The sequence below is a fragment of the Phyllopteryx taeniolatus genome, chromosome 13 (genome assembly GCF_024500385.1).
Source record: "Phyllopteryx taeniolatus isolate TA_2022b chromosome 13, UOR_Ptae_1.2, whole genome shotgun sequence".
Lineage (NCBI taxonomy): Eukaryota > Metazoa > Chordata > Actinopteri > Syngnathiformes > Syngnathidae > Phyllopteryx > Phyllopteryx taeniolatus.
The window spans coordinates 7,487,101-7,509,248 of NC_084514.1; the positions used below are offsets into that span (position 1 = coordinate 7,487,101).

The window sequence follows — 22,148 nt, forward strand, 5'->3', positions numbered from 1 at the left end:
TGGGTATCACCTTACATTAAACGGACAAGCTGTAACGACACACTCAGAAAATGATTTAAAAGCAATGTTCAACCATAAGCAAAATCCAAGTTCTGATGATTTGAGTGTTTGCATGGCTCGAATGTAATATATATCAATCACAAAATAAGTAAATAAAATCCACTTACGTCAGAGGACATTTCCCATAATTTATTAAAGCATGTTATTTAAATCAAGTTCAAAATAAAAAAATAACAACACACTTATCTCTCTCTCTCATTTTTTTTGTCTCAACAAGCACAATGTTTAAAGATGATAGTAAGCATAACATGAAACTGTAATAATAATAATAATAATAATAATAGTAATCATAATAATATTCATAAAAACAAGACCCACGCTGGCCGCCTGCGGCTGATGGCAGGACATTTATTTTATTTATTTTTTTCATCACCCCCCTACTCAACTCCCTGTTGGGTTAAGCATCAGTGAGAGACAGAAGCATAGAGCTAGAACACGTAGAACAGGTGTCTCCAGAGTCCTTGTTATGTTATGGCTTCTTCAGTTTTGCGCTCATTTATTGCCAACAGTTCGAGCTGGATGGAACCACTCTTTTATCAGTGTGCAATGCATCATGGGCCATAGCTGTCACTAAACACTGTGAGGTCATACAGTGGATAGAGATTGCGAATACGCCTCAAACACACCTTTCCCGCTTCCAAAAGGTCATTGAAGGTAGCCTCTTGGGTTTTTAAGTGTTTGGAATGCCAGAGCGCAGGCCTAAATCAAAATGAAACTCTGTGGGGTGGCTTTCAGGGGGCCTGTGCCCGAGAAGAAATGCCTTGGGCTTGGGACGAGGATGAGGGGTCTTGGGAGCGATCCCCCACAGGGTTCTCGCAGGCCCGACACCGACACCGCACCCTGGGTCCTGGGAGAAAACCTTACATATTTAAAAATATATATTTTAAATGAAAGTTTTTGAAATTATCCTTCAGCGTCTCATTGTTTTACATCAGGAAAAACTGTGATTTTAATAGGGAAGGGTGTGTTTATTTTCTGGATCCTCTGTAGTGCTACCCTGTTTAAATAGGCAGAGTGAAATACAACAGAAAAGTCAAGATTCTCTGATCAATCGAAGGTTCTGACTTCAATATTTCCCAAGTTAAAGTTACAGCCGACCTGCAAATAGATGGCAGACATGGCCCCGACCTGTTGTACTAGTGTCACATGATGCAATGACATCATTCTCAGTCCAAACATACACAGATGCCAGCACTTATATTATGCATAATCCATATTTCTCTTCACAGTTTCATATACTGTATACCATATTTCCTCAAACGGTGGCCAGGGGGGCATTTATTTACCCAACTGGAATGGGTTAAAGACCGCCATCTCCACATAACGCAAGATTGTAAGAGTACACTGATTACGTACTGTTGGGTGCTGCTGTTTTGGTTAGCAACAGAGTTGAAGTGGGCTCAACAGTTCGCTCTTTAATGTCAAAGAACTATGAGTGTGAACAATGCATCACTACTCCATTTGGGGGGCATTTGTTTGTCCCAAGCAGACGACAACGACAATTTATTTGCCGATGCCACAATTTGAGGAAATACGGTATGCACCTTTTGAAACTGTATTTTCCAAAATACACAAAGCAGCCCTCCTCCGTTAACACACTCATCAATACAGTATGTTCATAAATAAATAACCTTGTTCCCTCCCTCCCATTAAAAGTCCCCATGCTCTTTCTTCCCCGTTAACACACGATCACAACACCATCGTTTGCTTAGTCATATAAATACATCTCATTTCCGAGGAATACACGTGTTACTTTTCTTCGTTTCTTTTCCCTTATAATGCAGTTTGGAGTACAATGTCGCACACACACGCGCGCGCACACACACACACACACACACACACACAGACACACACAGCACTTTTAGTGGAGGGGTTGTTGTACAGTAATAATAGCAGTCCCAGTAAGTAAAGCCACATGGAAACACGGACGTACAGACAAACTGGTGCACTTATGTCATTTTTGCTATAAAGAAAAAAATCAGTGTAATCAGACAACAGTATACAGCACTACAATAGCGTTAAAAAACAAAACAAAACAAAAAACTGATATATTCATCCAAACACCGTTTCTCTGTGAGTCACATGAATGGCACTGCCAGTGAAAGATACCCTTTAAATTATTTGTATCTTACACTAGAGGTGTCACATTGCCTTAAGCGTAGATTCTCTGTCTAGGTTCCACAGTGCTGTAACCACAGAAAATTCAATAATAACTCTATTATGTGTGATATACAGTACAAAAACAATAAAACTCGGTTCAGTTTGTGTATGAATATAGTCATAACAGACACCAAGTGTGTGGAATTGCGTTACATCACATTGGATGTCATTCCAAAGAATTCCAAGTGGTTTTCTTTTGGCTGTAGTTTCTTCTTATGGCCACACAGTGGCACTAGTGAGTGAATGTCTTCATTTCTTCTCCCTTGTCCACAAAGAAGAGACCCCACGCCCTCAACGACAGATGCGATAGAAGTGATATCACATAGAAAAGAACCGGAGGGACAAAAGCAAGCAAAAATTCAACACTGAAACTTAATAATATGCAACGGGGTGAGGATGAATGCACGAAAATAGAGAGAGAGAGAGAGAGAGAGAGACTTGAAGCAGATTGTCTGGCAGTGCACCAGAGAGTGGGGTACCAACCCCTCCCCTGTGTCAGGAGGTAGCCCCCTTTGGTCCTGGGGGTTCCTAGGGGAGGGATCCCACTCCTTGGATCATTGGGAGTGGGAGTGGGACGATCCTGTGTCCTAAGATGAAGCCATCAGCAGGTCTAGGAGTTAGGCCCAATTTGGTCCTGTAGTGTTAGAGTCTTAAAAGGGAGCCATACCTTGGGGCCTCAAAGGCAGACCTCCTAAGACCTGTGTGGGAGACCGTCCACAAATATTTGAATGTAGCCCCCCTCCCCACCCCGGGGTTCTTGGAGAGAGCCCCACTAGGTCCTTGGATGGAGCGCTGGTGAGTCCTGGGTAAAAGTAGGACAGAACAGCTGATGAGTGCTTTGTGCTTGAGACTCAAAAAGAAGGAAATCTGAAAATGTGTAATGTGCTTTAACTACTACATGCAAGGGCTAGAACTGGGGTAATGTACTGTATGCGAAAATACTGTCCTCCAAAATCCAGGTTCCTGTGTCATGCTTGAATGAAAAATCCCCAAATGTATCCAACCCAATCCCATTGATCCCTTTGCTTCAGCGGCCACTATCCCCGCTTGGCAGGGACTGGTGCATCTGCCCTAGGACGGGTATCGTTAGCCACTGGGGAAAACCAATGGCTCTGATTGGCCAACGGCAATCACCTCACCCACGAGCTGGCGACGCTGGTGACGGACATGATGCTGCAGCGTTTTTTCACCATCATATTAATGTAAGCCCTCATGATCTTGGGGATTTCGGCAACCTAAAGACACATTTCAATATTAGCTGACTAACCACTGAAAAGATGAAGTGAAAAAGAATTAAATTCACCAGTGGGGTCTCAAAGAACATCTCCCTCTCGTCCACGATGATCTTGTAGGTGCAGAGCTGCGAGGCGCCAAAGAACGTGATGTGTTCGTACTGAAACGTCTCCAGCGGTTTTGGTTCGCCTCGCTTGTACACGGACACATTATCGGCACTCACGCCCAGCCACAGGTCATGAGGGAAACCACCTTCCTTACACTGCAGAAGAGGTGGTTGCATAACCAGATCTCTGAAACTATAAAAAATGTGTGTGGTGTATTTGGTTAGCTGTCATTACCTCCACATCGAAGAGAGTGGATCCGTATCCAGGCCACTCCTTGATAATGCTCATGTATTTGAGCATGGCCTGGTGTTGCGCCATGCCCTGCAGCCGCGTCCACTTCTCCAGCACGCTGGTGCGTGTGGCCGACGTCTCCTCCTTCACCCACATCTCCAGCATCTGCTCCTCCTCCACCTGCACAGACGTCACGATAGATCTAGACCTCCTTTTGGCTATTAAGATCCTAAATTGCAAACATCCATCATCCAGCCATTGATCCATCAATCCCAGTTCTGCTTATTCAGGGTTAGGTGCCAGACTTCCCTCTCCCCAGCCACTCTTCCAGGAAAAACCCGAGGGGTAGACAATCGCGCCAGAGTGTCTTGGTTTCTTCCCTGGGGCCTCTTCCCGTGGTACAAGGCCAGAAGACATCGCCAGGGAGGTGTCCAGGAGGCACCCTAACCAAATGCCAGAGCCACTTCATCTGGCTCCTCCAGATGCGGAGGAACAGCAGCTCTAGTCTGAGTCCCTCCCGGATGATGGTGCTTCTCACCTCATGTCTAAGGGAGAGCCACTTTGTTGAGGAAACTCATTTTCGGCCAATTGTATCCGTGATCTGGTCAAGACCTGTAGCTCATGACCATAGATAAAGGTGGGGACGTTGATCGATCAGTAAATCGAGAGCTTGACCTTTCGGCTCAGCTCCTTCTTCACCACGACAGACAGACACAGAGTCTGAGTCTGGATCACTGCACACAGACGCTGCACCAATCCACCTGTCGAGCTCCCGCTCCATTCTTTCCTCACTCGTGAACAAGACCTCAAGATACTTGAACTCCTCCACTTGGGCCAGGGTCTCATCGCTGACCCGGAGAGAGCAATCAGAGAGCACTCCAGCCTTTTCAGTCTGACTGAACAAATTTAAGACATTCACTTATTTAAACCTTGCTGGTGGTCTGGGTACTCTAGTTTCTTCTCCTCACTAACCTTCTGTTTCTTCAGTGAGCCCGTCTTGAAGCTCCTCCTCAGTGTGCCATCCAGGAAGCTCGGCGTTTTGCGTTTCTCGACTCCACCGCCTGGCCCTCCCGCTGCTGCCTTACCGTCCGCTGTCCCTGCTCCTGCCGTCGCACTCGCTGAGCCCACGCCCGACTTGGTGGAGTGTATGATACGGCTGCGGAGACGTCCGATGGGATAGACAGTCCCCAGACTCCAGCCGGCCCGGCCTGCCCCGTCACCATGGAGATACTGCAGACGTAAAGAGGCCAGGTGCTGCAAAGTCTCCTCGGATGCCGGGAAGTGTCCGCTGATGAGAGACTCATGGGCCTGGGATGCAAAGAGAGGAAGAGTGAGGTGACACACACAAACCACAAAATCTTATGCCACATACACCACTTGGACAAAAGTCTTCTTCATCGGAGAAAAGTTAGGTAGATAGGTAGGTTGATTGGTCAGTAAGTAGGTAGTTAGGTGAAGTGCTCACCTGCTCAAACATGAAAGCAAATTCCACTCCTTCTTTGTGCATGCTCTCCACATCCAAGAAGCAGTAGAGCTTGAAATACAGCTTCCACTCTCCTTCTTCTTCCTCTTCCTCACTGCCGGCAAGCCTGGATACACAAAAAAACAAAACAAAATGGATTTGGAAAACAGTTTGTTTTGCTTTTGAGTCGGATGGTCACTTGGTTTGTTGGTTCATTTGGGGTGAGTTGGTTTGTCTGGTTGATTGGGTTGAGTTGGTTCTTTGGTTGGGTCAGTCATTCAAGTTGGTTGAGTGGGTTGATTGGAAGGGTCGGCTAGTCAGTCTGTTTGGTTGAGTTGATTGGTTGGGTTGACAGTCAGTCGAGTTTGTTGGTTGGGTTAAGATGTTTGGCAGGTTGGTTGCATTTGTCAGACGAGCTTGTTAGTTGGGTCGGTCAGCCGAGTTGGTTGGGATAAGTCAGTTGGGTTGAATTGGTTTGTTGGGTCGCCCAGTCGGTCGGGCCAGTTACTTCGAGTGGTCAGTCGATCAGTTAGGTTGGTTGAGTTGTTTGGTTGGGTTGGTCAGTCCGTATGGTGGGTTAAGGGGTTGGGTCTGCCAGTCAGTTGGGATGGTAGGTTGTGTCAGTCAGTCGGTCAGATTGGGAGGTTGAGTCGGTCAGTTGATTCAGTGGATTGGATATTCAGTTGGTTTAGTCTAGGTTGACTTGGCCCATGTTGGTCAGCTTGGTAGGTAGGTAGTTAGAAAGGTAGGTAAGTAGGTAGGTCAGTCGGACGGTCGGTTAGTAGAGTTATTGGTTGGTGGGTTGAGTCAGTTGCCTGGTTGGGTTGAGTTGTCTGGGTCAAGTAGGCTAGGCGGTTTGGTCTGTTGGTTGGTTGATAGGGTTGGTCTGATCGATTTAAGTTATCTTAAGTTGGTTGGTCAGTAATTTTGTGTACAGCTCTTGTGTTCAATCTTATTATACTGTGTAGGTGTCTCTAATTATGTGTCCAGTAAATGTACATATAACTTAGTGGTGTGTCCATAAAAGAATTGTACAGTATTTTTTTGTGCTGTTTAATGTTGTAGGAGATGACATACCTTTCAAACTTGGCTAGAACATCTGCCACAATGACTCTGCTCTCCAAAGCGCGATCCGTCACAGAATTGTGCTCAAAAAGAGAGAAAAGGTTCTTGCTTTCCTCCATGGCCAATCCTCGGATCAACTTCTCCACAACCTTGAGCAGGAACATTTTAAAAGCACATTTGTTTTCTCAGCAGATCCCACAACTATATGTTGGTGTTTGCGTCTAAATGTATGTGCACCTCTCCAGCCGTGGTGTGCGAGTTGATGGAGATCTTGCAGGATCCTCCCCCGTGGCAGTAAACGGTGGTGCTCATCTCCTGTCTCACCAGCAAGGCAGCGATCTCCTCCTGGGAGGGTACAAACTCACGAGTCTTGGTCTTCTTTAGAGATTCTCCGATGAAAGTGGCGTAGCGCTCGATCTCCGTGCCGGGGTAGCGTTCGCGGACCCTGACGCAGGCGCACACATGCAGTTTAGAAATACAGGAAGTAGACTTGAGGGTGTGAGCGGGGGCTGTCAGACAACACACTTCTTCAGGTGGAAGCGGAGATATCGGAGGATGACGCGACTGGGGAGGAAGGTGCAGCTCATGCAGGTGAGGAGGTGCCAATGCGCCCGATTGGCTGGGCTGTTGGGCTGAGACACATGATTGGTCTGCTTGATCACCTGACAATAAACCTGAGAAACACAACATAATGTGTTCATTGTTAGCCTGGTTGTTTGGTAGGTTGACTGATTTATTGGTTGGTTGGGTCAGTCAGTGGTTGGTGTGGTTGGTTGCATGTCTGGGTTGGACTAGGTTGGACTCATTAGTTGGTTGACTGCGTCAGTCACTAAGTCGGGATGGTCTGGGTTGGCTCGGGTCATGTTGGTTGTGTGTTTGTTTGATTGGTTGACTGCTAAGTCAGTCGGTGTCCGGGTTGGTTGCATCAGTCAGTCTGTTTGGTAGCTTGGTTATAGGGTAAGTCAGTCAGTCAGGTGTTGGGTTGGGTTACGTTGGTTAGTCAGTCTGGTTGGTCTGCGTTGCTGAGTCTGGGTCCAACGTACGCACCTCATCCCTGAGAGGACGCAGGTCCTGGCAGGTTTGCAGGATGCCCTGGATGATGGGCACCGTGTCGGCCAGCGTCTCCATCTCCTGCAGCGAATTGAAGACCCGCACCGCCTCGTCCTGCAGGCTGGCGTAGCCCTGCTGCCTTTGCACTACACAGAGATAGGAGAATTGTGGAGACGGCGAGGTTGTTGTTTTCGAAGGGAGCATGTGACAAAACTTACGGCTAGTGACTTCGCCGTATGGTAGTGGCAGCAGCGGCGAGTGTAGGGGATGCTGCGTGTATCTGAGGATAGGGTTCCTCCTGTACATCTGCTCTACTATTTCTGCATTCACGCTGTTCTCCTGTTAACATCACAGCAGGTTAGAAACACCCCTCAGCATTAACCCATTGTTAAATGAATACTTATGTGAGAGTGTCAATCATGGTTTTACCTTGATGTCCCTGATGAGTTGAAGAGTCGGGGTCTCGATGGGGGTCTTGCTGTCTATGACGCCTTGTATGGCGGCTGTCCATCTCATGGCCTCGTTCAGCATTTTGGTGTAGAGACGGTAGGAATGTTTCCTACCATACACGATGATGTTCCAGTATCCTGTACAAAAAGGATGGCCACAATGAATCAGAATAATAGCATTAATAATAATATCAATAATACATGCTAATGACACTTCCATTACTATCGCTACTACTTCAACTGTTAATAAATATAAATTCTGTTGTTGTTGTTGTGACTTTTTCTTTGTCCCATCAGCAGTAGCCACAGTGAGATATTCGCAAATAATAATCAGAATATACAGTACCTCATAAGAGACCCCAAGACATTTAACTATTCCCTAAATAATTCAAATACCCAGTGGCAAAATAATAATACTGGTAGGGGTTGTCATTTACCTAACTATAAATGGGGGAAGGCATCTATTAGGAGAAGGGCCTTTATTCATTAAAAAAAAAACCAACATTTAAAATAACATTTTCGACAAATAGATCATATAATAATATATTGGATTTCTGCAAATAGTGGTCAGGGGCCGTTTAGTTACTCAACTGCAGATAGGGGGAGGAGTCTATTTGGGGCAAAGCCTTTACTCATACAAAATAGAATATTTTTTTAAATAATTTCCACAAATAAATAACAATGCTGTGTGAAAGATAGCGTCTGCGGTCACTGCAGTTCCTACACGGTATTGTTTTGCCTGATGGGGAAAAAAGAAGTCATTTAGTCGAGGGAGTAGAATATTTCTTTCCTCACCAGTCTCCCTGTGCACTCGCTCGTCCGGCTGGATGACGGAGCAGAGCGAGTTGAGCACCAGCGTGCCCATTTTGGAAGAGTTGCGCTCGGAGCTCTTGTAGTAGTCCAGCGAGTTGTGCGTGAGGACGAACCAGCGCTTCTTCAGCTTCAGCGAGGCGCTCTTCGCGTTGGTCTTCACCTCCTTCTGGAGCCAACCTTGAAAAGTGAGCAGACAAGAAGGTAATAAGCACAGGTGACAAAAGTTCTCACACCCTGTAAAAGCATATGAATGCTGAAAATGTGCAAAACCGTGTATTACTCAAATGTGGAGATATAGCATTAAACCTTTTTTTTCACCATTTCACCAGAAAAATATTGATGACTTATTTTATATACTTGCTGATTAAAAAACAAAATTTGGCAGGGTTGTTAACAACACTCCTCTGTGGTGTGTCAAATTTAGAAGATATATTAATTTTCACTTTACAAGGACTTGGAGCAGAAGTGCAGATACTTAGAAAAATAGAAAAAATATCTGGGGAAAGAAGAAGTATCAATTCAACTCCTTTCCTTAAGTAAAATATTACAGGCTGAAATGTACAAAAGTACAAATAAAATGTATTGTCAATTTTATACAATAACTATTTTGATAACTTGGCACCCAAAAAACTTTCACTCAAATTAGTTTCCATCTTATAAACTTACGTAGTGATCGTACTTAAATGTAGGGAGTAAAAGTAAAAACTCGTCTGAGAAATAAATACTCAAAGTACAGACACCTGAAAAATCTACAGGAACGAAATGTTTGTACTTCATTACTTTGTCACATCCCCCATTGGTAATAATGAGGAGGAACATGCGCTGAATGTTTTTTTTTTTTTTTTTTTTCTTTTATCGCAATCAATGGCTGCGTCACCTCGAACGAGAAACTCTTCGATCCTGGCGTCGCATTTGGGCTTCTGCAGCAGACTGATCCAGTGATGCATCTCCTCGGGCGTGTCGCTGTTGCAGTGGATCACACGGTTGGCTGTGATGATCACAAAGGAGTTGGGCCTGGAAAAAAGCAGCAAAGTGCAAAAATAATGAAATAGATAAATCAAATACAACTTCACATAGCCAAAATGGCCAACTGTGCTTTTCAGTTGAGAAATAAGAGGACATAAATCAATGTTTTGCATGGTTTTATTGTATTTTTTTTCAGACTCACATGCCACAACATTAGGTAAACCTGTGTAATCTAATGAGATCTGCCTTTCAAAGAGCAAACTTGTCGGATTTAATTTCACAGCATTATTATCGGAAAGGAAGAATGTTTCCCCCCCCCCCCCCCCCCCCCCCCTTTCTTTTTTAAATCTTGTAGTGGATCTCAGTAGATTGTGCAGATGTACCTGCTTCATGTAACATCCCCAGAATTTGCTTTAGGAAAAAAATCCTTACCTTTCACTGAAGTTTATGAACAAAAAATTAAATATCTTAAAGTACTTATAAAAAATACTCAAATAAAAAGTAAACAAATTGAATAAAAATAAAAAGTTAGACAATATAGCATAAAAATAAAGTAATACTAAACATTCTTGAAATGCATTTTTTATTCTAAATTTAACAATAAAAAAAGAAAACCATAAAATCATAATTTCAAAATGTTTAAAAAGTAGAATATTTTTAAAACATCAAAGAACAACATTTACATTTTTTTTTCTGGTCGAAAGTTGAAGAAGTTGATCAACTTGAATAAACCCATTTATATTTATAAAACACTAATTATAAAAAATGATCATGTTTAAAAGTCTATAAGAGTCAATAATAACACAAACATTTTAAATGTAAAAAAATATGAATGAAAAAAAAATAATCTAAATTCAATCCAAAATATGTCCAGTACAGTATATATATATATATTTTTTAACGATTCCTATGGAGAAAAAATGCGACTCACCGATCAGGGTTGTCCGATGCACAGACAGAGTCAATCAGGCCCACGTCAAGCGTTCCCTAAGGTAAAAAGAGTAAGACAAATAAATAGAGCCCTATGATGTCAATTCTTTTTCAAAGGTGATGCGACCCTGTACCTAATGTTGTGACCAGTTAGTGTCTACTGCTTTGTTGTAGCGATGAGGGAATAGCGATAAAAGAAAGGAATGGTGCATTTAGGAACTGACCACAGCGTTCTTGGGGTTGGCCTGCTCGTGGGACATCTCCAGCAGCTGCTCGGGCGTGCAGACACGCACCTTACTGAGCACATTAAACCACCCGCTACACAAACACAGAACGAGGTGTTGACGATTAGCATATAACTGTCTTTGAATCCACCGTTTCCCAACTTTGATTCAAACGAAGCACATATTTTACATGAAGTCTATTTGTCGTGGTGAATCAATAATTACTGTTGTAGTTGATATAACTGCAAGCATCAAACAACCTGGCGTCCTCTGGCGACTCTGCAAAAACTTGGTAGGTCCTCTCGTCGGTCACAATGTTCAGAGCGTTCTCCTTCTCGTGGTTGTCGACGATCTCCCTGAGCACACAAACGCAACACGCTAAAAAAAAATTAGAGGTTCAAGTAGGTTTTTCTTACTCCTCCCTGAGCAGTGACTTTTTATTTTTTCTTACGGTCAATCCCAACACCCCCCAAAAAAACATATCCTGCTCCTCTGACCAGTGGTGGTAAATGGCATGTGCGAAATGTGCGATGGCACAGGGCTGCATTCTCTTTTTGTACGTACTTGATGTACGTTTATTTTTTTTTTATTTGTGTCTTACTTGGCAGCCCGGATGTCGATGGTTCCCTTCAGCTTCTCCTCGCTGTCGTTGTCGTAGTACATCAGCTTGCTGTCCCTCAGCACAAACCAACGCATCTTCCAGTTTCTGATCATAGACATACAGTTAGATTTCTGGTGCATGAATCAAACAGCTTCTCTACAGCCCGCAGTAAAGCACTGCAGGTCATGGAAATTGTTAAAAATACTTCATTTTTGTGGCATTTTTTTCTTTGGTTTAAAATGTTTGGATTTGGTGTATTCAAATACTAACTCTAAACAGTGTATATTTTACAACTAATATACTGAATAGTTTTCTTGATAGATGATGTATTCTCCTTTAACCCTTTCAACTGAACCATATATAATAACATAAGGTAACTTAATGTAAATCATTAACAAACGTTTTTGGGGAACTATTATTTATCTTGTAAAAAAAAAAAAAGAATCTGTTTTGAATTTTTCTCAGGTTGTAACTTATTGTGTTTTGTTCTTATCATATTCCTTTTTTATTTTGCTGATCCAGAGTTGGTAATTACATGTTTATAAACCCTTAAAAAATTATATATTTTTTATGTTGTTTTTTATCTTTTTCAATTCTTTTTTTCAATTATTTCATATTATTTCCCTTTTTTGGTCAAAAGTTACCATTTTAAAATAACGTTTTTGCAATTGTGTTCATTTTTTTTAACCAACTTTAATTTTTTTCTGTTCATATCTTTTTTCATTTTTGTATTTATAAATAAAGTTTCATCACAAGATCGGGAAGGTAATAACACTTTCATATACCCTTTATTTTTTTCAGATTGTAACTTAGTGTTTTTTTTTTTTTACCATATACATTTTTTGGTTTTCTGATCTGAAGTTGGTAATTATACTTTCATTTACCATTCCAAAAAAGTATGTATATTTTTTTCAATTTTGTTTTTTCTTGTTTTTTTCTGTTTAAAAGTACATTTTACATTTAAAATAATAAGTAATATACAATGTAATTTATTTTCAAAAGTTTGGGAATTTAGTAATTACACTTTCATAACACCAACATTTTTTTCAGTTTAGTTAAATTTTCTCATTTAAATATAATTTTTCTTTTTATTTTCTTTTTTTCTTCCTGCTGGTCAAAAGTTACACTTTCATAAACACTTTAACAAATGTCTTTTTTTTCATTTGGTTTACATTTTCTCTCGTAGTATTGCTTTCTTTTTTTTTTTTTCCAAAATATTCTTTGTGGGTCAGACGTTGGGAAGGTAATTACACTTTTGTAACCCCTATTTCTTTTTTTTTTCCCATTTTTCCCCAAAAAAAAAAAAAAAAAAAAAAAAAAAAAAAGATCTTTTTTTCTGGTTGGAAGCCGGGGAAGTTGGTAAGTACACCTTCAAAAAACCTTCAACAAATGTTACAAATTTGTCCAAATCTAGGAAGGAGCTGTCACTTCCCCACCATAGTTGAGCTCTAAAGCAATGATTTCCAACCTTTATGGACCCAAGACACATATTTTACAATAGAAAACTCTCACGGCACACCAACAAACAAAAATGTCACAAAAAGTACTGTATGTACTTCCTGCCATCAAATAGAACAGCATTTATTTGTTCTGTCTGTCACTATGCCTCACTGGCATAAATAGACGAACAAAGATACATTATTTCTTGTAAATAAATATTTTTTAATAATTAAGTAAAATTTTATAATTTCCCACGGCACACTGGTTGGGAATCACTGCTCTAAAGTACAATAGCCTCCATGTTACAAACCCACAAAATGCAAACAAATTCAGTGAGCGAGCGTGCGTTTTGCGCACATGGTAACAACTACAACAACCTGCGTGAGAGGGTTGAGAGTCCGCCTCCTTTCTTGTAGAGCCAGCCCGACTTGAGGGACTCTTGCTTGGAGCGGAACCACATGAAGGTCTCGTCCTTTAGCACGCACCAGCGCCTCCGCCAGGGGATCATGAGGCCAGCTGCAAGTGGAGGAGACGGAGTCGGAAAAGCACGATGAGGTACAGTAAGGTGAGATGAGATGGAGTCTCACCTTTCATGTAGAGGTAGCCGTGGAAATACGGCGGCCCGTTGCCGTTGAACAAGGTCACTCGTCCGTTTGTGGCATCCTCATCGGTGTCCATCATGCCGTCGTGCTCGTCGTCGCTGCCTGCGTACTGGAGCCACAATAGTAACATGACTGAACGGACGTATGTGAGTATGAGCCACTGAGAACTCGAGTGGGCTAACTCCATATTAGTCACTTTTATGTTCAGTGTACAAATGAAGAGAGAAAAGGCATAGCTTTCAGATGAATACTGGTCTAAATCGAGGCCCAGTTCCAATTTTGACATATAGGGGGCAGTCCAGTACTACCCTTCACTTTTATTTGTTATTTTTTTCAGGCGGGAACAAAGATTTTTTACTTTTAATTTGTTTTCTTTTTTTCTGGTGAGATTTGTTTTCTTGTCTTTTTTTCAGAAGGGACAAATATATTTTTACATTTTTCTTTCTGGTCAAAGTAAATTTTAAAATGGATTCCCCCCCCAAAGAAATATATAAAATGATAGGGGGAAAATACAGGGAAAATAAAAAAGGAAGACAATTTGAAAAAGAATGAAAAACGAAATAAATATTACTTTCCTTATTTTTTCCCTAGTTCTACATTTTCACATTTTTATTCCTTTTCCATGATTTTATTTCTTGCAATTCTTTCTATTATTCCATGTCTGCGTGCACATGCGTGATTGCGTGTCCTCACAGAGTCGGAGCTGCCGCGGTACGACTCGGCGCTGACGCTGGTGCAGGTGGACTTGCGCGGGTGCTCTTCATCGGCGACGGCGGCGCTGCCCCGGTTGCTGCCCGACACCGAGCTGTCGTCGCCGGCCGTCACCGAGCCCTCCTCCTCCTCCTGGTCGTAGTCGGACTCGGTGTCGGCGGGCATGCTGTAGATGGGCTCCTCGCCGTCCACCAGGCTGTCCACCATGCTCACCTTCCTCTCCGGCTCGGCCTTCTGCCCTTCCAGAGGGAGCGTGGACGGCGCCGGAGGTACCGTCCCCTCGGCGAACGCCGGCGGCGGCGGAGGAAGGTGGGCGAACATGGTCTGATCCATGGGGGTGTCCGTCTCCGCGGGAGGGGGGAAGTCAGGAAGCGGGATGTACTCCTCCTCGGCGTGGAAACCCTCGTCCACCTCCTCGTCCTTGGACACGCAGGGCTGCGTGGCGGTGGCAGCCTAAATATAATCATAATATATATATATATATATACATATATATATATAGATTTTTTCATATCACTTAATGTAATCTTACAGGATTAAAAGAACTGTCCAGTGGGACCATGAGTTAGGAATTAAATTTGTTCTGTGGCCATGCTTGTAACGTAAATCGCTCGTCCCCATTTTAATGAAGGTAAATGACATTAAACCATCCCATTCCCCCCCCGCCCCCAAAGAAAAAACAAACAAAATAATATTTTGTAACGTGTTTTCTTAGAAAACACGACACTACAGTATTGTACTGTATAAAGACATACAGTAATAACCACAGATACTGTAGGCAGTACGACGCTACATTTACGTGCTAGTTATAGTTACTCAAGTAACTTTTAGGATAACGTTTAATTGTCAGAGTAGCACTGATATCTAACGTAGCATACTTTTTACTTTTGCTTGAGTGTTTATGTTAAGAAGAAACTCGACTTTTACTCTGTTACACTGAGCTAAATTTCACTTGTTACTTATATTCATCTAGCAGTAATTGCTTGCGTGATCTGTTTGTTTTTGGTTCGTCAGCGAGACCTCCTCCTCAGGTGCTGTTTCACCAGTCCAACGGAACCGCTAGTGATGTTTGACTCCATTTCACGAATCAAACGGCACAGGGCAGTCACATGACCATACACAAAGGGCCTTATTTCCGTGAGCGATGTAAATGTGCATCAGAGGCAGGTTAGACAGGTATTGGTAATTTCGTAGCCACTGTGTTAGAGGTGGCCTGAGCCGGTGTAAGTTTAGACGGACTTACTGCCACCAAATTGTCTCTCCATTGGGATTTGCTTGGCACAGACCGTTCTGCCAAATTCCATTCAATTCGTTCCATGTTTACTTTTCAGATTACGAAAAACAACCGCTTTTTCATGCATTGTTGTTTGTCTGGCCAAATGTGGAAATTTCAGCCCACTTCTGCATGAGAAAACATTTTGCGGTAGGTTGCAGATGTTTTTTGTTGTTGTTTTGGCTGTGCGTATGCTGACCTGAGCCCCATTTTATGGTCATATGTAACTGTAAAATGAATAATGTTTCTGTTTGGGGAGAGGAAAGGAAGGACACCCACACTCACCTTGACGGGCTCTGGCGCTCCGGCCTCGGCGTCAACCTCGGCTTCGGCCGCCGCGCCCAGAGAGGGATCCACGCCGCCGAAGTTGAGCAGGTCGATGAGGCCCGTGGCCTTGCGCGAGGCCTCCTTCTTCATGCGCTTGACCTCGGCGTCGCGGCGCAGCTGCAGCTCCTGCTTGGACGACTCGCACAGCTGCGACACCTCGTCCTCGCGCTTCTTCTGCAGACGTTCGATCTCGCGCTCCAGCTGGAGGATCTCCTCCATCTGTCGCATTTCGTTCTGGATATGCGATTACACTGTTAGCAAGTAAATGACTGCATTCAGCCCAAAAATGTTTTTTTTAATATTTGGTAAAAAGGAAAATACACAGTATTGTAATGTATACAAACATTCAGTAATAACATAATAAAATAGAACGTAAAGAAACAGTACTTACTACTACTTCATTAAACTTTTTTTCCACTTCACTTTCACAGAACTTGAGCTTCTTTACTGTTTTTTTTTTTGCTTTTTCCATCATTTTTTAAATCTTTTAACAGTTTTTTCACTTTGTCATTATTTTTTGTTTTCAAGTTTTTTTTTTTCATTTTTCATGTCATGACTTCCTCTAATTTTGACTACAGTATTTTCCACCCTTTTTTCAATTTTCTGGTTTCTGGTTCTGCTATAAATTTAGATAGAAAATTTTTTTTTTGCATGTTTTAAAATTTGTTTTTCTTTTTTGGGGTATGTATGTTTTCTTTTATTTTTATTTTTTATTATATTACTGGATTTTTATTAATTTTCATTTTTAAAATATTTTAAAGTTAGTTTTTTCAAAGCATTGTTTGAATTTCTTAAAGTACAACGTATGCATATTTGTTCTTCCATCCATCCATTTTCTTTACCGCTTCTCCTGACTCGGGTCGCGGGCGTGCTGGAGCCTATGCCAGCTGTCATCAGGCAGGAGGCAGGGTACACCCTGAACTGGTTGCCAACCAATCGCAGGGCACATACAAACAAACAACCATCCGCACTCACATTCACACTTACGGGCAATTTAGAGTCTCCAATTAATGCATGTTTTTGGGATGTGGGAGGAAACCGGAGTGCCCGGAGAAAACCCACGCAGGCACGGGGAGAACATGCAAACTCCACACAGGCGGGGCCGGGGATTGAACCCGGGTCCTCAGAACTGTGAGGCTGACGCTCTAACCAGTCGGCCACGGTGCCGCCCATATTTGTTCATATATTTCTTATTTTGTTCATTTTTTTCAATTGTTTCCATTTTCATATTTCTTTTCTGATCAGAATTTTATTTTGTATTTTTCCTTCTTCCTGGTTGGAGCTCCCCCTCCACAGACAATTTTTCCAAATATTTTCCATCTTATCGCATTGCAATTAAGTTGAATTATATTCTACTGAATTTGTATTGTCCTTTACTTAATTGTTATTTCCTTTCTTTCTTTTCTGTTTCATTTTTGTTGTTGTAGTTGTATGGTATTGCATCCCACTTCTCATCCTTATAAACTATAAAGATGTCTACTTGCCTCAGAGGATTTACTGGTCCCCTCGGCAGCTCCCTTCTGCTCCCTGTCGCCTTCTGCCTCCTCTTGCTCTTCTTCCTCTTCTTCCTCCTCCTCCTCCTCCTCCTCCTCCTCCTCCTCCTCATCCTCCTCATCTCTCCTCCTCCTTCTTCCTCCTCTCCTCTCGGAGCTTGCAGACGCGAGCTCGTGCCACCTGGCCTCGCCGGTGCCTCTGGAGCACCAGCGCCGCCTTGCGTTGGCGGACAAAGCGGCCGCGCTGGATGTGCCTGCGCAGGTGCTTCTGCAGGGTGATGGTGCTAGCGCGCATTCGCTTGAAGTGTTTCCTAAAACACATTCATTTTTATTACAGTTTTCGCGGTTCCCTATTCATGAATTATTCACTTTCTACCCCAATCCTCCTCGAATAGTCTACAATTTGTGGTCCACTATTTACAAATTCACCTATTCCCTTTTTTTGTGCTCTTCCCATAACGCTCAAAAAGATGCTACAAAATGGCGCCAAAGACCGGCCTAAATTGGAGTTGGTCTTTGAATTAGGTTCCACAGAAAAAATAGAATAGCTGAATTTATGAGTGGTTATACTAGCATAAAAACAATGAACTACAGGTGAGATTTTCGTGATGCAGGCGTCTTACTTGGCCGAGAAAGTGAGAAGGTGAGCTCTTATGATCATGGCCGCCTGGCGTCGCACTTCGTCGCGGTCTTTCTCCAAGCGTTGCTCCAGAGACTCTTTCATAAAAACCTGCCCAGGAAACACGAGTCATCACGAAAAGTAACACATAACACACGCACACACACACACACACACACAATATAGACGGATAGCTTATTAAGACAATTAAACGATTAGACTGTTTGGCAAAATGCCAAAATCTGAGAAAAACAGAAGCTGTTAAAAAGAAGTATTCAGAAGAACAAAATCATTGCCATATAAATAACCAACATATAAATCCCAGAGTATTTATTGCAGCGATGAAAGAGATAAATAAAGATCAAATTTGAATAAACCAATAAACCACATGGCTAAATGAATGTAACGAATATGATAGTGTTCATTCTGGGTAACAGAGTAAGTGGCCCCCAGGCCGCACTTTGCCCACCACTGGTCTAAACAGAAATTCATTTTACTTTGGTCTTCCCCAGCTGCCACTTCTTCTTGGTCTTGTCGTATTTAGTCAGTAGGTCTGTGCTCCTCTTCTTGTCATCTCCTCCCGTAGCCGCTTTCTCCTTGGAAATGATCTTATATCTGCCAGGAATAAAGAATGCAGGATAAAGCTATGCGGTCATCCGCATACACTGGTTATTTGAATCTGTCAAAAATCTACAGGCAAACTTGTGTCCGCTCCATGCTAAGCAGTGCACTTGCATTATCGGTAAAATCGTACTGTGCTCTTGTTAGCTTGTTAGCCAAAATGCTAACGTTACGCTACCAACCTGCCTAATGGCCTAATTCGGCCAACCACATAGTCATTTGAATCCCTCCAAAACTTGCACCACGGCAAGTAATGTGCTTGTATTATCTGTATCATAATGCTACGTGGATGTTAGAATGTTAATGGATAAAGCTATGCGGCTGTCCACATAGTCAGTGGAATCCATCAAAAATCTACAGGCACATGTTTGTCTGCCCCAAGGTAAGCAATACACTTGTATTATCTTTCAAATAATGCTATGCTGTTGTTAGCCAGTGAACCAAAATGCTAATGTGAATCATCAATAACCTTTTGAAAATAGGCCGTGAAGTGCATGGGAGACATTTACCCATATAAAACCTTGGTGGCATAAACAAATGCTACATAGGGTTTTGTGTGTGTGTGTGTGTGTGTCTCTTTATACTTATTGATCAAATTATATGAAAATAACCTATAAACGGAAAAGACTATAACACCCTTTGGTGGCAAGTGGAAAAAAAAATCATAAGTTGGGGAGCTTGTAAGTCAAGGTACCACGGTGCGTGTATTATCCGTAAAATAATGCTATGCCGTTTATGGGTGACGCTATGTGGTCCGATTTAGAAGGACTCACCGCGAGAAGAAGTCTTTGAAAGTTCTTCGGACAGGGAACCCTGCGCGACGGATCTTGACCGTCTCCAGCATCCCCGAGTACCTCAGCTGGTTGAGGACAACGTCCGGATCGAACACGTTGGGATTCTGCCAGCAAAGAAATGTCGACAAGTTCATTTGAAGTGGGAAAAATTAACACTAATGTCATTTGAGCACTACGAACTAATGCAAAGACAATTAACCATAATTTAGTTTCAATCTCTAAATCCATACTAATTTTATTTGAAGTGCCCAAAAAAATTGAAGCTCATTTCATTTAAACCACAACAAGAATAACAAAAGTAATTTCATCTAAAGTGCTCAAACAATTCCATTAATTTCAATTACGATTACGATTTCATTGCATGTGCTAAAAAATGAAGGATTTTATCACTTATCATATCACTCTGAAGCGCTCAAAAATTTATGATTATTTTGTTTGAAGAGCAAGAAATGGGTGGTAATTTCCGTTGAAGTGCTGAAAAAGAATAACCTAATTTAAACCTCAAATAATGAACGCAAATTTCATTAAAAATACTAGAAATTAATGATAGTTTCACTGAAAGCACTAAAATTGTATTAGAATTTTGTTTAAAGCATTAAAAATGAATAATAATTGCGTTTGAAGCGCTAAAAATTGAATGATAACTTCGTTCAAAGTGTTAAAAATGAACAATAAATTCATTTAAAATGCTAAAAATGAAATATAAATACATAATCATTTCATTGAAAGTGCTCATTCGAAATGCTGAAAATAATACAAATTTTGTTAAAAGCACTGAAAATGTGTGCTACATTTGTTTAAAGTACTAAAATAATTTATGCTAATATCACTTTGAATATTACTGATTAAAGCACACAAAATCTAAGCAAATGTCCTTTGAAGTGCAAAAAAAAAAAGATTACTTTTGTAGTGCTAAAAAAATGAACAATAATTTCATTTGAAGCTCGAAAAATGAATAATTGTGTCCTAATGTGTTTAAAAGTAATGCTAATTTCATTTGAAGTGTTAAAATAGAATGCTGATTTTATTGATTGAATTTAAAGGGCTAAAAAATGATGAATTCGCCTAAAGCGACATGAGATATAAAGAGACTGACCTTTTCCATATTGGGCTTAATGCAGCGGATGAAGAAAGGATTGGAAGCACTCAGAGTGGCCATGAGAGCATGCAGGGAGTCCTGCAGGGGAGAGAGAAAAAATACAGTATATGGTGGGGCCTTGAGATACAAGTTGAATTCATTCCGGGACCACGCTCGTAACCCAAAACACTTGTATTGCAAATCATCTTTCCCCACTGAAATGATTTAAAATGCCAATAATCTGTTCCAGCCACTCCCTTAAAAATATATATATATATTGTGTTTATTAACAAGGAAAATAGCACTTTATAATATTGTACATTATACATTCATGGAGTAATAATATCATTAAATAGAATGTAAAATAATTAAACAGTCTGTGACTCAACGGTTCAATTCAGTTCATTCTGCTGCTTCTTCTGGTGTGCCTGCCTTGGCCACCGTGGGGGGGGGGCAGGTTAAAGGATCAAGAATATATGCCTGACTATAGGGATATTGTCTGTCTGCATGTGTTGCTCCACCGTTTTGGTTCAAGTATGAGTTGCTTTAAGTCAGTTGTTTGTTTGTTTGTTTGAAATGCACAACATGAAATGTTTTACGTTTAGTATCTCAAGAAAATCGAATGACAGCTCGCATTTTGAATGACTCACAAGCTGTGTCACGGCACCACTGTGAAGTATTGACGCATTTTTATTTCGAGGATGTCTTTTCACTGTTTTGTGTGCGCACCCTGAACTGGGAGCTGACGGTGGGCTTGCGTCTGGCTGTTCCCATCTTCTCCTCGTTGTTCCTGCTGCCCACCTTCTCAAAAAGGTCATAGATGAAGTCCAGCCTGGAGACATTGTCCAAAATTGTGTTTATGGAGGAATAAATGCAGACATAAGCATCATTTCAGGACATCATACAGAAAGCATTATTTTACCCAGTGCATTTCAAATCATCCCAAAATATGATTGCTATATTTTTTCATGAAAGCACTACATTGCAAAATACTGGCTATAGCATTTTTATAGCCAGTATTTTGCTCTTTTTTTCATTTTCCACCTAACACACAAAGGTCATTTTTGTTTGTTCATTGTTTGTTAAAACAGCATCTCTGAAATTATAACAAAATATAAAAAGTCTGTTTCCACAATGCATTTTTTTAAATACAAAATCTTATTAAAATGAAAATTGATGACATCATAGAACGTTTGGAATGTGTTACTGTCTTTTTCTCTTTTAATGTAACTATGTGTTTGAGTTAATCAATTAGTTTGATAATAACAAACATATGGATGATTGTTGTGTCTAATATTTGTGTTTTTTTCTAATACTTTGTATTATTTTCTCTTATTTGACTCATATCATTAGGATTTTTCATGATTTTGGCTGTGTCTGTTACACACAGTCCTACCTACCTGCTGTCTTTGAGCATGTTGAGGATGTCGTCTCTGAACGTGTCTCTGTTCTTCTCCAAAATGCCTTTGACGTCATACAGAACCTAAAACCGCACAAACGCAAAAGACATCGTGTCGGCTGTCTGGCACACGGCAGCAAACAATGGCGCTACTCACCTCCCCGGCGTAATGTTTGATACCGAACTGATGGTCGGCCAGTCTGGGCTTCACGTAGTACGGGTTGGTCTGCCGCAAAATGTCAACGTTAGTGTCATCTGCATTGTATGTCACGTTCAAAAACAAGAAATAAAATAACTCACAGAGTGTCTACTGTGCAGCTTCTCAAGAAGAGTGAAGTCTGTGCCTTTGGGGAAGCGACTCTCTTCGTTCACCAGAGCCAACAATCCCAATTTCTGAAGAGCCAAGCAAAGTCGGCGGCCCATTAGATACCACAAAAAAA

General features: G+C 41.6%; 1 protein-coding gene across 1 annotated transcript in view; it reads right to left on the reverse strand.

Annotated features, from left to right (window-relative positions):
• Nucleotides 1–174: 174 nt before the first annotated feature.
• Nucleotides 175–22,148, reverse strand: part of myo10l1 (myosin X, like 1) — a 44,175-nt gene continuing 22,201 nt past the window's right edge. The window contains 31 exon segments of the mRNA XM_061795638.1: nt 175–3,455; nt 3,524–3,715; nt 3,795–3,971; nt 4,764–5,099; nt 5,257–5,380; nt 6,331–6,467; nt 6,556–6,763; nt 6,844–6,992; nt 7,366–7,514; nt 7,587–7,707; nt 7,798–7,955; nt 8,613–8,807; nt 9,508–9,644; nt 10,528–10,583; nt 10,751–10,844; nt 11,011–11,106; nt 11,352–11,456; nt 13,169–13,307; nt 13,379–13,502; nt 14,087–14,557; nt 15,663–15,938; nt 17,189–17,320; nt 17,322–17,508; nt 17,821–17,927; nt 18,314–18,431; nt 19,211–19,335; nt 20,328–20,408; nt 21,039–21,141; nt 21,710–21,792; nt 21,866–21,934; nt 22,009–22,101. Of these exon segments, the coding sequence (XP_061651622.1) occupies nt 3,351–3,455; nt 3,524–3,715; nt 3,795–3,971; nt 4,764–5,099; nt 5,257–5,380; nt 6,331–6,467; nt 6,556–6,763; nt 6,844–6,992; nt 7,366–7,514; nt 7,587–7,707; nt 7,798–7,955; nt 8,613–8,807; nt 9,508–9,644; nt 10,528–10,583; nt 10,751–10,844; nt 11,011–11,106; nt 11,352–11,456; nt 13,169–13,307; nt 13,379–13,502; nt 14,087–14,557; nt 15,663–15,938; nt 17,189–17,320; nt 17,322–17,508; nt 17,821–17,927; nt 18,314–18,431; nt 19,211–19,335; nt 20,328–20,408; nt 21,039–21,141; nt 21,710–21,792; nt 21,866–21,934; nt 22,009–22,101 (4,647 nt within the window). The 3' untranslated portion in view covers nt 175–3,350.